Source organism: Aulonocara stuartgranti (assembly GCF_965226115.1).
Source record: "Aulonocara stuartgranti genome assembly, chromosome: 13".
Classification (NCBI taxonomy): Eukaryota; Metazoa; Chordata; class Actinopteri; order Cichliformes; family Cichlidae; genus Aulonocara; species Aulonocara stuartgranti.
In genome coordinates, this window is record NC_138949.1 from 18,513,902 (window position 1) to 18,527,473 (window position 13,572).

At 39.1% G+C, this 13,572-nt stretch overlaps 2 protein-coding genes and 1 long non-coding RNA gene across 3 annotated transcripts; 1 reads left to right on the forward strand and 2 right to left on the reverse strand.

Moving 5' to 3' along the window:
* Window positions 1-293: 293 nt before the first annotated feature.
* Window positions 294-6,277, reverse strand: LOC309720219 (transmembrane protein 150A). The gene is made up of 7 exons (XM_082556908.1): window positions 5,497-6,277; window positions 4,801-4,848; window positions 4,643-4,708; window positions 4,483-4,550; window positions 4,262-4,392; window positions 2,803-2,980; window positions 294-1,518 (listed from the first exon to the last, which is right to left on the reverse strand). Exons 1-7 carry the CDS (start codon window positions 5,559-5,561, stop codon window positions 1,325-1,327), a joined length of 750 nt encoding a protein of 249 aa, XP_082413034.1. The 5' UTR covers window positions 5,562-6,277; the 3' UTR covers window positions 294-1,324.
* Window positions 6,278-7,256: 979 nt separating this feature from the next.
* LOC309720392 (NFU1 iron-sulfur cluster scaffold homolog, mitochondrial) lies at window positions 7,257-12,721 on the forward strand. Its single transcript, XM_082557286.1, has 9 exons — window positions 7,257-7,497; window positions 8,788-8,876; window positions 9,299-9,396; window positions 9,486-9,621; window positions 10,473-10,539; window positions 10,624-10,735; window positions 10,820-10,883; window positions 11,107-11,281; window positions 12,130-12,721. The coding sequence occupies exons 2-9, from the start codon at window positions 8,812-8,814 to the stop codon at window positions 12,223-12,225; spliced, it is 813 nt and encodes a 270-aa protein (XP_082413412.1). The 5' UTR covers window positions 7,257-7,497; window positions 8,788-8,811; the 3' UTR covers window positions 12,226-12,721.
* A 310-nt stretch (window positions 12,722-13,031) lies between these two features.
* On the reverse strand, window positions 13,032-13,551 carry LOC309720835. The gene is made up of 3 exons (XR_014280576.1): window positions 13,437-13,551; window positions 13,276-13,333; window positions 13,032-13,134 (listed from the first exon to the last, which is right to left on the reverse strand). It is a non-coding gene; the product is annotated as an uncharacterized lncRNA (long non-coding RNA).
* Between the last annotated feature and the right edge of the window lie 21 nt (window positions 13,552-13,572).

The following is a 13,572-nucleotide window of genomic DNA, read 5'->3' on the forward strand; positions in this document are numbered from 1 at the left end:
CCACAAAAAAAATGTAGCAGCAGTATATTCTGAGGAAGTTATTTTTCAGTTTCACACAGAGGAGAAATGTATGAAGTAATGCTGTGTTTTTGTCACAGCTGGATTCAAGTTGTTGGCTTTCTTTTTTGCGAGCAGAATCTACAGATACACCCAAACTGAAGAGCAGCTAAAATGACAGAATCTGGAAGAGGGGGGGAAAAAGTGCACGAAGCCATAAAAACACATTTCAGCTTTTCAAAAGAGATGGAAGTATATTTAACTTTTACATTCTAATGAAAGTTTAGAAAAATGCACATTTTTAAGTTTTTTATTTTTAATTTGAATAGAAAAATGTCAGAATACCTCTCAGCATTGTTAACATGTCTGGTCAGAAAATTTTCAAAATACCTTTTAGCTACTTTATAAACTTTGAAAAGTGACGATTCAACTATACACCTGTAAATGTTTCGATGCTCATCAGTGTCTGGGTCAACATTTTCCAACTATGTGCTGGCAACTGATCAAGAGTGGAATAAAACAATAGAAGCCACAGATGCATAAATGTGAAGCAAACAAACTGGTTCAAAATACTGTATTAATGTGGGACACAGAGGCATGAAACTATTCTTTCCTTTATAACTTTACAATTTATAAATCACTACTCCGGCTTTTCCTCTAAAGCACACAGACCACAGTGAAAATCTCTGGAATGGAAAGGGTACTGACAACATCACCTTAAGTGTATGTAGCCAAGATTGCTTGTAATGTCCATTGGTCTATCGCTAGACCAGCTGCGGCTGATGACGCCTATTATTTTTTACTGTCGTTCAAGTTAATCATCCAGTCAAACAGGATCTTATAGCGTCATGGAGACTTTTATTGTTTAAAAGGGTGTAAATAAAAGTCCTCCACCCTTTTAGCTCCAAACGCAGATATGTTTATCAGCACAGTGGCATGACTTCCTTGTGTGAAAGTAATACATCCCAAAGGGTTATGGAAGAGCTGTTACCTAACACAAAACTTGATCTGTGAGCGGTTTTTTTTTTGTTTTGTTTTGTTTTTTCACAAATTTTTCATTACAAAAATGATTGCACAACAAAAATAAGCTGTTCTGTAGATGGGGCATCTGCGTGAGATACAATCCAGCTGGTATGTTTGTTCGTTTGGTTCAATAAATATGGAAAAAAATTAGTAAAGAAGACCATCCAATCCAATCCATCCAAGAAAAGGAAAAAACAAAACACTATTGGTCCTTCAGCCACGATCCAGCCACTGTAGTAACAGATGTCCTTCTTGCAGCATCCTCACTTTCTGCATTGATCAGCTGGATCCTGGCAGCCTTATATCAGGACATCGTCATAATCAAAGGCTTTACCTCATCTTGTTTGTTCAACAGATTCGAGAGCATATAGGACGAGAAGAAGAAAAATTCCACGGCGTAGCTGAGCTCAAACAGCTCCAGGTTCATACTCAGCATCCACTCAAAGACAGCAGACAGATGGATGTAGAAGTACTCGCTCTGAGCGAACAAGACAGTATCTGAAGGTTCTGGGTTAAGGGTGTTTCACTGGTCTACTGATGGTTAAAACTATGGAGGACATAGAGCTTACACATTTCTTTGACAAAAGAACATAGCTATATGAGGCGAAACTGTGTTTCTATCATTAATGTGGGCTAATTTGGGATTAAATACACTCTTATTGGATGAGCATGAATCAGCTGCATGGGCCAGCTCTTCCTGGAGTTCTCCCACACCTGACTACTGTGTGCATACATCAGGGGCAGAGTTAGCACATAGTCATGGCAACCACAACAAATCTGCTCAACAATCTAGCCACCCTTTGCAACCAATGAGACACGTTTGACCTTTACTCATAGAACTGAAGTTACATTCAGTAACCATTCGTCTTTGGCTATTGTTCTCATACACACACACAGCACAGCAATCCGTTTTATTGTAAACCTCATGAATGTTGTCACATAAAAAAAGAAAGAATAACTTCCCCAATCACTGCAGACTGATATCAGCAACTAACCATACGTAAAAATATACAAGAAACCCATAAAAGTAAGTTATAAAAGTGAGGAAAGAAAAACTCTGCTACTCTGCACAGTCAATAGATTCTGTATTCCTGATGTTAAATAGTGCTCTTCTGTACTCAAAGAGCTTCATGCAACATGCCTCATTCACCCATTCACACAAACACCTTTTTCCTATGCTTAAATGCCTTGTAGCTAACATTCACACACATTCATACTCCCATGGATGCATCAGAGGGCAGCTTTTGCTTAGTATCTTGCCCAAGGGTAATTGACATGCAGGCTAGAGCAGCCAGGGATCGAACCACTAACCTTCCAATCAGTTGATGACCTGCTCTACAGCCACCTCAATCACCGAATCTCTGCTAAATGCTAAATGAGGTGTCTAATGTTTCATTGCTGTGCATCTGATCCCATAGATCTACAAGGTTGAGGACAAATGTAAAGCTAGAAGGAAAAGGAAAGGAAAGCTATGGTTAATAATTCACTAAAAAAGGTCATTAATGTGTATCTGCTTCTGTCATGTGGACTTCTGTGGCCGGTCCCACTTGGTAAACACAGGAGCTGACCGGATCCAAATATGTCCCAGTGTGTTATAACTCATGCATTAGTTCTAGAGCTAGCTGCTGAAATCCCTTGTTTAAAGGAACACCAAATTAACCCATCAAAAGTTTACTATTAACCTGCGTGCTTAACCAGCCACAAGGTCGATGGGTATGGCTTAAGAAACAACAACAATAAAAATAAAAAATAAAGTTGGCTCCATGATTTGTGAAAGGATACAGATGACGGTCACAATTACTTGAATCACAGTGGAGATGATTCGCAGTGGGTAGAGAACCTTTTCATATCCAGAGAGGGCGCACTTCCCTGTCAGCACGGTGAGAATGGCCGTGTAGAAGCACGCGCACATGAAACTGATGGCAGCCCCGAGGTAGTGGAGGAGTGACACGTGAAACGGCTGTGGAGGACATTCACCATCAAATCCAGCGAATAATAGCAGGCTGTTTAAATCAAGACTAAGATTGCGAAAGGTGTTGGCATGTGAGCAGAGATGGGCAGTAACGCGTTAACGCGTTACTGTAATCTGATTACTTTTTTCAAGTAACGAGTAAAGTAAGGGATTACTATTGCAAAAACGGTAATTAGATTACAGTTACTTTCCCATAGGAACGCTGCGTTACTGCGTTACTAAACCCGTGATTTTTTGCGAGAATGTCTCACAACAGCTGTGTTGGTGACAACAGCTGTGTGCAGATCAACAATGGATCACATATCGATTGTGGGAGAGAGTATGAGCGTGCAGCGTTTAAAGCGTGGAAGTACTGACCTTACTTTGAGTTTGATTCCATAAAAAGTGACAAAAACATTAGCGTCCATTGTGCGTGGTAAGAAAACTTCTTTTTACAGCGAAAAACACCGCTAAACTTCCAAGCAAGCACCGACTGCGCAACGACTTAATGGGAAATTCACAGAGAAACTCGCGGATTCTTCAACTGACCGCGGCACACCTGCACCAGGGTAAACGGTTAAAAGATTAAAACTGATAAAACAAGTTAAAAAAAGAGACTTTTCCATTTGATTACATTTTGTATGATGGATTATGTAGAAAAAGTAGAATTGGGCTGAAAGATCTATCACTTTATCACCTCTTCAGGTTGTAAATCGTGTTTTTTAAAAGTAACTAAGTAACTAAGTAATTAATTACTTTTGAAAATAAGTAATCAGTTAAGTAACAGGATTACTTATTTGCAGAAGTAATCAGTAATTAGTTACTGATTACTTTTTTCAAGTAACTTGACCAACACTGCATGTGAGTGAGTACTATCAGGCAGTGTGCAGTGAAAAATACGATGTCGCCGAACAGGTTTATGATTTGAAACACTTTCCAAGTATTTGGATGTCCTTAAACTCTTTGTTTAAATTATAACTGGTTTCCTTTCATTCCTGCTTCACTAACTGATTTTTCTAGAATCGTTTTGTCACTACATGTAAGTGCAGTATAACACTACAGATCACGTAGCAGAGTGTCATATTTGCCCTTTAACACACTAAAAAACACTATAACCCAAGCATAAATGGCACTTTAGTGTGCTTGGGCTCTCATTATAGATGGCCTAAAGCTACAAGATACCTGCCTTTATTTGCTGTTTTAGCACAAGCGCAAATAGAAATTCTCATTTAGATCTGAAACAATGTAACCCTGCAGAAACACCGCTGCAGTATGACGTTCGGCACTTACGTTGCAGTTTCCGGCTGCGAATGCCCCCATGGCTGCAATCACACCGAAGACCAGTGCAAATTTACTCAGCATGGACTGACTTGAGTGCCTCTCCATTATATGGGCATGGTGGAATATGCAGAACAGGAAAACTAAAGAAGAGATCGCAGTTGGTGTGACACACATCCCTCATACATGTATATGTGTGTATAATGGTTTAGGCATTTAACAGGTAAACTCACACATGAAGGATCCGGCGTTGATTGTGGCTGTAAAAAGTGAATTTTCTGGCGGATATGTTCCACTTGAGCTGAAATAACATATTTAGTTTGTTTCATTCTGTCTCAAGATTTCATTCCAAGGAAGAAGAAAAATGAACGGGTGCATTTAGTCTTCTTTTACCTTATTGTAGGAACCCAGCAGCATCCAGCATCAGTATGATTAGCCCTGCAGTAGTTGCCGTTACCCCTGCGAACAAGTTAATTCCATTTTAGAGGCTGCATTATTAAATAAACACTGGGTCATATTTAAAACAAAATGAGGATGATTTAAAAAGTCACCAGTCAGTGAGGGCGCACACATGATTGTTGGAGAAGGCTAGCCCGTATCTGGAAATATAAAACAAAAGAAAAACTGTTAAGAATCTGCAAACATCAAACCAGAAATGCTTCCAAGGAAGTGTCACAGCATGTGAGCATCAACGCCAAGCACGTTTTCAGTTTGGTGTGACTCAGTCGTTAAAGTCGTTTGTTCAACAAGATTTTCTTTTTTGAACTTAGTGACAGACACAGTTCACACCCTGCAAACAGAACAAGCCGGCTCACATATTTTCAAACTCCAAAGCAGGTGAGTTCTGACGTGCCTTTACATTTAGAAGCTGCTCTGACGTCGACGACTGTTTCCACAGACGATGTGCAGATAAAACAGTACAATAAAAGATTGTGAAAAGCAGCGGAAATAATATGATGCCATTTTCTTTACTTCCTCTTCATGGCCAAATGTTATCAGCATTGCAGAAATCCCACTGATTTCTGAAAGTGCCAGGAAAACGCAGTTCATGTACTAAACTTGACTATCAAGTACGTGGTGTGACGTTATCGGGAAAAACATTCAGATATGAATAAACTCTGTTTACTAGTTTCACATAGAAAGAACATTGTTATGACTGAGTAAAAATGACATGTTTAAAAACGTTCCCACAGCTTTATGACAGTGTAAATGTCAAAAAACAAACAGTGAATCTGTAGTAAACTTACACACTCCACGTTCCAATGAAGGACACCAGGGAAAGACAGATGGGGAAAATAATCCACAACCCCATGTCTGGATGATGATGACGACAAGCAGCAAAGAGACGGATTCCAGAGGTCCAGCTGTCTTAAAAATACTCAATGTCAAGCCTCTTTGGGGGGTTTATAGAAGCCTCATGCAGTCAGCAGTATATACAATCAGTACTAGAACAGAAAACCCCCCAAAAAAATCCTAACTTCAAGTCCTTGGAGCAGACGTTTGCACTGCTGTTGGTAGTTTAGTCTTCCTCCATCCGGAGGACTACCTCCCTTTTAAATCAGACTGTCTCTGCCACTCCTTCAGGGCACCACCTTGCTGTGTTACAACAAATATTATGAAACACAGGGTTGGTCTTCTTGTCACATTATTTGTTTTGTCGACGGTCTCCCTTCTATAGTCCTTGCCAGCTACTGCTCTGTTTGACACGTATTAAAGATCAACTCAAACAGTAAATGTTTGGAGTTGTGCACAGATTTGAATTTATGAGAATTTTCCAATGAATGGCTGGTAGGATTATTAGATTAGACAAGCTTGGAATGCTTTAAGCCCCGTGTCTTGTCTTTCCTGTCAGGTAGGTGGCTATGTGCACCCTGTACAGTCATTTCAATAAATAGGAATTTCAGGTACTTGTACTGTACATGTGTGTGTGTCTGTGCTGTAGTCTCTTTTATACTACATAACATTTATTCTCTACTACATTTTGGAGGAAAATATCCAATATTTGTTTTCTACATTCCCCACATAAAGTACTGTGCAAAAATCTTGAACAACCCAAACACTGGGAAAAGGCTGAGATGTGCCAAATTATACAAGAAAGTGGCAAAAGGTCTTATGGACTGATGAATCCAACTTTTTGTTTGAAATCATCATCAATATGTAGGGAAGAGGTCAGGAACGAGGTACAGCAGTGAGCGTCTACAGCCGTCTGTTAAACACAGTGGGTCCCCTGTAATGGTTTGTAGCTAAATTTCACCCAGTGGTGTCAGAAAACCTGTCAAAACAGAGAAATACCATCAGATTTTGATCCACTGTGCAATACCACGTGTCAGCATGACAATGATCCCAAACACACACAGTAAAAGCATAGCCTAACAGGAAAAACACACACAAACACGAAGAGCTTTAAATGTGCTACAAGAATTCTAGGCAACTATTCATGAAGGCTGCTTAAAGAGGTGACAAGAAAGTAGGCTGAGAGTCTTCAGGCTGTGTTGGAAAATAAAGGTAATCATAGCAAATATTGATTTTCAAGCTAGTTAGAATGGTACAAACTACCTTTTGTCTCCTTTACTGTGTTTCTACGTCTTTGCACAAGTTTCAGTAAATTGCTGCACCTGTTTCCTGTTTTCCTAACAAATGATAAAATGAGCGGTGACTCAAGACTTTTGCACAATACAGTATATATTTACTCAACAACTGAATTACAGGCTGCTCTTTTAGAATGCATTTAAATTGTAAATCCAACACTTATATTTATATTTGATTATCAATATATTTTGTTGTGGATCACTGGAGTGAAAATAATTTAATGATCTAAGTCCTTTCTTCACCTACTGGTTTAGGAAAAAGCAACCAATCATGTTTCGTTTTTAAACTTTTGAAAGTCATTGGTTAGCCTCCCTGAAGCATTACACATGGATGATCTAATAAATCCACAACACTTGATCACAGGGCAAATGATAAATCAGTGTCAGATATTTCTTTTATATTTCGGAATAATGTAAATCCTCAAAGGAGAAATGATCACTCTCTTCGGAGAAAAGTTTTCTTTTAATTTATGGCGCATTCTTTGTTCTTAGTAACGTTGTTTCAACTCTGTTACACGGTGAGGTAACGCAATACTCTTTTCAGGAGAGGATCGGGGTTTGGGGAGGCCGAAAGAGAAGTTCTAGGGCGTTATACTTATTGTGGAGGTGCCAAAAAAGACGTGGCAGCTCAACGTGCTGTCTGGCTGTCTGCCGCGTGGGGTCCTCATTAGTGATGGGATTTCCGGCTCTTTTTAGAGATCCGGCTCTTTCGGTTGGGCTCACTAAAAAGAGCCGGCTCTTTCGGTTCCGAACCGGCTCTTCAGGTTGTTTTGTTGCTTTAATTAATTTATTATTAACAATAATATAAAATTATGCACAAAAGGAATTACTAACATAAAAACAAGTGGTTTTATTTATATATGTTTATATATAAATATATGCGGTGGCCCCTAGAGACAAAACACGTACAAACTCCAAAACACATTTCTAGCATGAACTGAACTTCCAAAGCAGAGCTACTAGATCACTTAAATTACACAATTGAAAGCATGTGTGTATTGTTTGTGTATTTATACACAGGCACTCATATATATATTCAAATAATTTAAAAAAAAAGTTCATTTACCTGTTATTACCACACACCAAATCCGGTAGTTGGTACTTGCTGGCTTGTGTAGCCACAAGATAACAAAGGCTCAACACTGCGCCCAGCATCCTGGAGCACTTCTGTTGTCTTTTGTACGTGTTTTGAGTTTTTATATGCTTCTGAGTTTTTATGTGCTTCGGAGTTTGTACGTGTTTTTACGTGTTTTGGAGTTTTTACGTGTTTTGGAGTTTTTACGTGTTTTGGAGTTTGTACGTGTTTTTACGTGTTTTGGAGTTTGTACATGCTTCAGAGTTCGTACGTGATTTGAAGTTTGTATGTGCTTTGTCTCTAGGGGCCACCGTAAATATACTTTTATTTATTCACTCCACATAAAATGTAATAAATAAATCATATAATACAAAAATCAACTATTCACATTTCAAGTTTTAACTATTTAAATTTTCAGCTTTTTCCTTTCACAAATTTAAAGTGAAAAGAACACAAAACACTGCAAACCACAACACAATTAAATATAAATTATAATATGAAAACTAAAAGAACATGCATATTCTCTGTCATATGGACCTGCATGAATAAACTTTCTCAATCCTTTATCATCTGCAACTGAAAATAGTTGTGGATGATTACTATACCTTTCTAATGTTGCTGTCCCTGCCTCTCTTTCTCTCTCTCTGGCTCTGTTCCTGTGCTACTGAGTGTAACTACCGCCCCTCCCCCCTCTGCCCAGCTTAAAGCACAAGGCTCGCGTGCAGAGTGAAGCGGAAAAAAAGTGCGAGAGAGAGGCTGAGAGAAAGAAAAAAAACAAAACCCACGTGACGGCTCGCGATAAGGAGCCGGCTCGCGTCGTTCACGTCAAAGAACCGGCTCTAAGAGCCATTTCGTTCGCGAACGATCCATCACTAGTCCTCATTTTCTAAACAAACAAAATGGCGGCGCGCATGAGATGGGGTCTTCAGCAGCTTTTACGGACAAGAAATACGGCTCACTTTAGGTTTGAACTATCACCAGCGTTGATCCACCGTACTGTAATACCTATATGATGAGTCTGTGTAAAGCATAAACCAGTATTGCGACGCGTCTCTGCATTTGAGACAGAAATTAGCTTTTAGCCAGCTACATAGCTAGCAAGCAAAACAAATGGGACAAAGCTTTGTCTCCAGGCTAACTCATCCGCCTAGGTGTGGTTGGAGCTGTGGAAGAAAGTAGTTTAGTCTAGTGTTAGTTAGTTTAGTCGTTTTCACTGTGAAAATCACGTGGTAGCTGGCACACGGCCGCTAGCTAGTTAGCATAGTAAAACTTCATTGTTAGTGAGAAGGTTATTCCATGCATAACAACGCCACCCGTTTATATCCTGCCTCAATAAATGAATGAGTTGAGGGGATATAAGGTGTAATGTGTTCTTTGTGCTTCAAGGTTTCCACAGCCGACCAGATGTTCATACCACTCACTGTCCACGACTCAGAGCTTCAGAAGAGTCCAGCCTCACCTCGTAGGAGCCACACAATTCCCAAGTGAGAAACTCTTTTAGAAGTTTGAAAACCTTATATACGTTCACTGCATTATGTTATGCCTGAGCTGATGGTTATGTAATGTCTTACAGTAAGACACCTGTCCATCCAGACTCAAGATACACCGAACCCCAGAAGCCTGAAGTTTCTTCCCGGTAAACCCGTCCTAGGAAGTGGAACGCTTGACTTTCCTTCTCCAAGCTCGACTGGATGTTCTTCTTTAGCCAGGTTGTGTGTCAGACTTAGTGTTGCACTTCAAACACATTTGAAGCCTTGGGAGGCACGTGTAACAGGGCTAGCACTAAAACAAGAAGAATATACTGTATGCTCACTTCATAAGGTACACTGTGCTAATACTAGGTTAGACCTTGTTGGCTTCCTTGAATCATCCCTGTAGTCATAAAGGGATGGACATGCTTAGCACAAGACTCAGGTGAGCTGTGGTATTTAAATTATTCCCAGTTGGAACTCAGGAGTGTTTCAAGAGAATATCCCCCACAAAATTATACCTCGAACAACCTGAACCATTAATATAAGGCAGGATGGATCCATGGTTTCATGTTGTTTATACTAGTTAATGACCCTACCATCTGAATGTCACAGAAATCAAGACTCAACAGATCAATTTTATTACTATTTACTATTGTCCAGTTTTGCTGAGCTCATGCAAATCGTAGCCTCAGTTTCCTGGGGGGCAGGTTTGAGCCTGTGTAGCCTTCCTGTGAGCTTTAAGCAGTTTGTCACTCACTGGCTATTTTCTTTCTCTTTCTTTTTTACCATTCTCTATAAACAAATAGAGGTGTCTTCAGTTCTGATCATGATGGGGTTGCTTGGCTGAATAATACGTATAGCTGATGTGACAGATGTACACCCTGAAAATAACATTTTGGTCCTCAGTGGATTCCTGAGGAGAGACACATCGGGTTCCTTTGCACATTGTCAGGATGTTTTTTTTTCTTTGCTGATACTTTTAGTATCCTGAGTCTGATTTGTAATCACAAAACAGACCAAAAGGACTTCATTGTTTCATGATATGTTTTTTTTATTTCTTACTGAACATGATAATGTGTTTCTCTCAGAGACCTCTTTGAAATTGAAGGAGTACAGAGTGTGTTCTTTGGCCCCGACTTCATTACTGTCACTAAAGTAAGTATTTAATGTCCTCTTACAGTTTGTCTTTGTAGTTATAGTCTAATCATATAATACATGAGATGTTTGTTTTCCTATCAGACGGACGAGGATGTTGAGTGGACGGACATTAAGCGTCATGCTCTGGAGGCCATTGCTAAGTTCTTTGAGAGTGGTGAGCCGATAACAACGGGAGCAGTGCACCATGAAAGCAGTGAGTGTACAGTGTGAAAACATGCAACTTTTTGACTTGAAATTGTGTAAATATTTTCATGTTTTACATTTCTCTTTACTGTAGGTCATTCTGAAGATGATGATGATATTGTTTGTATGATAAAGGAGCTTCTGGACACCAGAATCAGGTAGCGATTTCTCAGTACTGTTGAGAGCTGCTTAAGTAAACCACAGTTGCGCTTCAGAAAGTATTTATGGCACGGTAACATAATACCTTATTGCTTCACTCACGTTCACAAAAAAAGATGTTGTTAGTGTTCTAAGAGATGGTTGTGCTGAGATAACGGTCTTAATCTCACTGTTTCTCTGTCCTGTTCTGTACCAATTGATACGGTCGCTCTTAATCACAAGACCTACAGTGCAGGAGGATGGAGGTGATGTCATCTTTAAGGGTTTTGAGAACGGAGTAGTCAAGCTGAAGCTGGTTGGTTCCTGCACAGGTTGTCCCAGTTCTACTGTCACACTGAAAAATGGGATCCAGAACATGATGCAGTTTTACATCCCTGAAGTGGACAAAGTGGAACAGGTGATAATCTATAGAGCCGTTCTGGGATAAGTTTTTGTGTAAACTCTTCTGATATCAAGTTTGAGAAACTCTTGTTTGGATAAATAAGTCATCACATACAGAAAATTCTGCAGTCACTTTAAAGTGGACTTATTAAGATCATTTCTGCTTCATATTTTTAGTCTTGGACTCTTCTAGAGTGGTTTTGTATTATTCATTTGTTCAAAATGATTGTTAGTGCGTCCCTTTACAAATGAGCTGTTTTGTTTATTACTCCTATCCAATTTTTCTTTCAAAAGTAGAAAAATATTTTAGCCTTTGCTGGTTTCATTATTTTAAACGTTAATTTTTTTGTTCCCCATTGAAAGCTACTGGCGCATAAATACTGAAATGTTAATGCTGGGTATTAAAGAAGGGGGTAATGCAGCTTGTTGCATGTGGGCTGTGTACAGTATCCACAGACTTGCATTTGCCTACAGAGGACACGTGAAGATCAGAAATCAATCATGGAACCAAGAGAGGATCATGCCGTGGTTTGATGAATTATGTTTTCCTTTAAGTCAGGCTTGATACCACCAGGATGCACTATATCAATATGAAGAAGGCAAGCTAGTGGAGGAATTGTGATTAGGAAATATTTTAGGGAAACCCTGGGTCCATGTGGATGTTACTTTTACATACACACATTTGCACTACACCTTCAGAGCTATTCTTGCCATACAAGGTGGCAAGAAGCAGGAAGCATTCATTTTACAGCTGATGGGTTTTCCAAAGCTCAGTTGCAAGCTCGGTTAGCTTGGTTTTAAAAGAAGAAAATAAAAATATCACTTTTATATAAAAGTAATTTGTACATTCTCCCTTTTTTCCAGGTGGAAGATGAAGTGGATAAAATCAGTGCAAAGGTTTTCTCAGAAGTGGAGCGCAAATTGCAAGATGAGAAAGTTCCCCGGCCGACCCACTCATAGACTTTGTTATATACACAGCACTGTAGTATTTCCACATATTACTGTTCTAAATCACAATACTGAGGAACAGAAAATTACCTACTATACTGTATACTGTTAAGAGTTCTGTACATACTGTATTCACCCAGTTGCCAGGTAGAGGTCATTAACTGCATGTCTGTTTACAGAAGGTTCAGTCATGTTTTTCTGTATAAGCAGAACACTGTAAGTGGTGTGTTTTTATTTATTATAAATACTGTATATTTTGAAAGTTGGAGATATTTGAACGTGCGTGGCATCGGTTAAGACTGTTTAGAGGGACCTTTTGAGAAAATGATCCACCACCACCACATACCGAATGACAAAGAATCTACCAGTACGGTAATCTGTAAATGAAATGCAAGATACTGAGGCTACAATTATTAATTGAACTGAGGTAGGATAACAGTTTATATGTATCCTGAATTTATGTGGTCTAATGTAATAACTTCATTACATTAAAGTTCACTATTTGAAATCTGATGTTTATTGTGACCTTTAATTCGCTGGTGTTATGTCCTAGAAAAAAAAGCTACTCAGGAAAGGAAGCTTTTGTATAACATTGTCCACACATGCATCAAAGAAAAATTTTTAATGCAACATGGGGGAGGAAAACAGATTAAGTTCTTCACATTTTCCAGGGTAAATATCTTGAATTATGACTGAATAGGGACCCTCTGGAGTGTAGCTCAACTTGACACAGAATGATGGATGCTTGAAATCACCATTACATTTGAGACAGTATGAAAGTAGCTTCATACTGTTTAAGTCAGACATGCAGCTTGTTTGAAAATGGTAGCAGAGCGGTAGGAGATGGAGCTAGAGGTGCTAGACCTGAAGATGCCGAGATTTTCATTGGAATTGACCACATGAGTAGAGTTTCAGAGACAGCTGTTTGGAGAAAAACGTAGAGAAGTAAGGCTGACATGATTTGGACATTCACAGAGGAGGAATAGTGAAAATGGAGCTGGGTGGCTAGAGGAAAAGAGCAAGGGTTGGTGTGATGGTGTGAAATATAATATATAATGATACCTGTTAAGCAGTTCGTTATATTTTTTGCTGTGTTTAACAACGTCTACATTTTTACCGGCTGTAAAACAAAACAAAACAAAAAAAATTATGTAGCCTAATAGCTGGATTATCTTAATTAGCTCAGATGTTACATTTTAATTTTGACCTAAGCATGTCCAAACCTTTACGATCAGTGGTAACAGACTATTGTTCTTCTTTATATTCCTACATGAAGTAAGGAAGTGCTGGAATTATCACCACCATATGCACACGATTACAAGTAAATATTTGAACTACTATGTCTACCGTCTGCTGGCT

Bases quoted from the DNA above. Each gene is read 5' to 3' on its own strand.
- LOC309720392 (XM_082557286.1), top strand. From the start codon at position 8,812: ATGGCGGCGCGCATGAGATGGGGTCTTCAGCAGCTTTTACGGACAAGA. The intron at 8,877-9,298 runs GTTTGAACTATC...TTGTGCTTCAAG, and splicing joins AGAAATACGGCTCACTTTAG to GTTTCCACAGCCGACCAGAT. The intron at 9,622-10,472 runs GTTGTGTGTCAG...TGTTTCTCTCAG, and splicing joins GGATGTTCTTCTTTAGCCAG to AGACCTCTTTGAAATTGAAG.
- LOC309720219 (XM_082556908.1), bottom strand. From the start codon at position 5,561: ATGGGGTTGTGGATTATTTTCCCCATCTGTCTTTCCCTGGTGTCCTTC. The intron at 4,709-4,800 runs GTGACTTTTTAA...ACTTGTTCGCAG, and splicing joins GTGTGCGCCCTCACTGACTG to GGGTAACGGCAACTACTGCA. The intron at 4,393-4,482 runs GTGAGTTTACCT...TCTCTTCTTTAG, and splicing joins CAACGCCGGATCCTTCATGT to TTTTCCTGTTCTGCATATTC.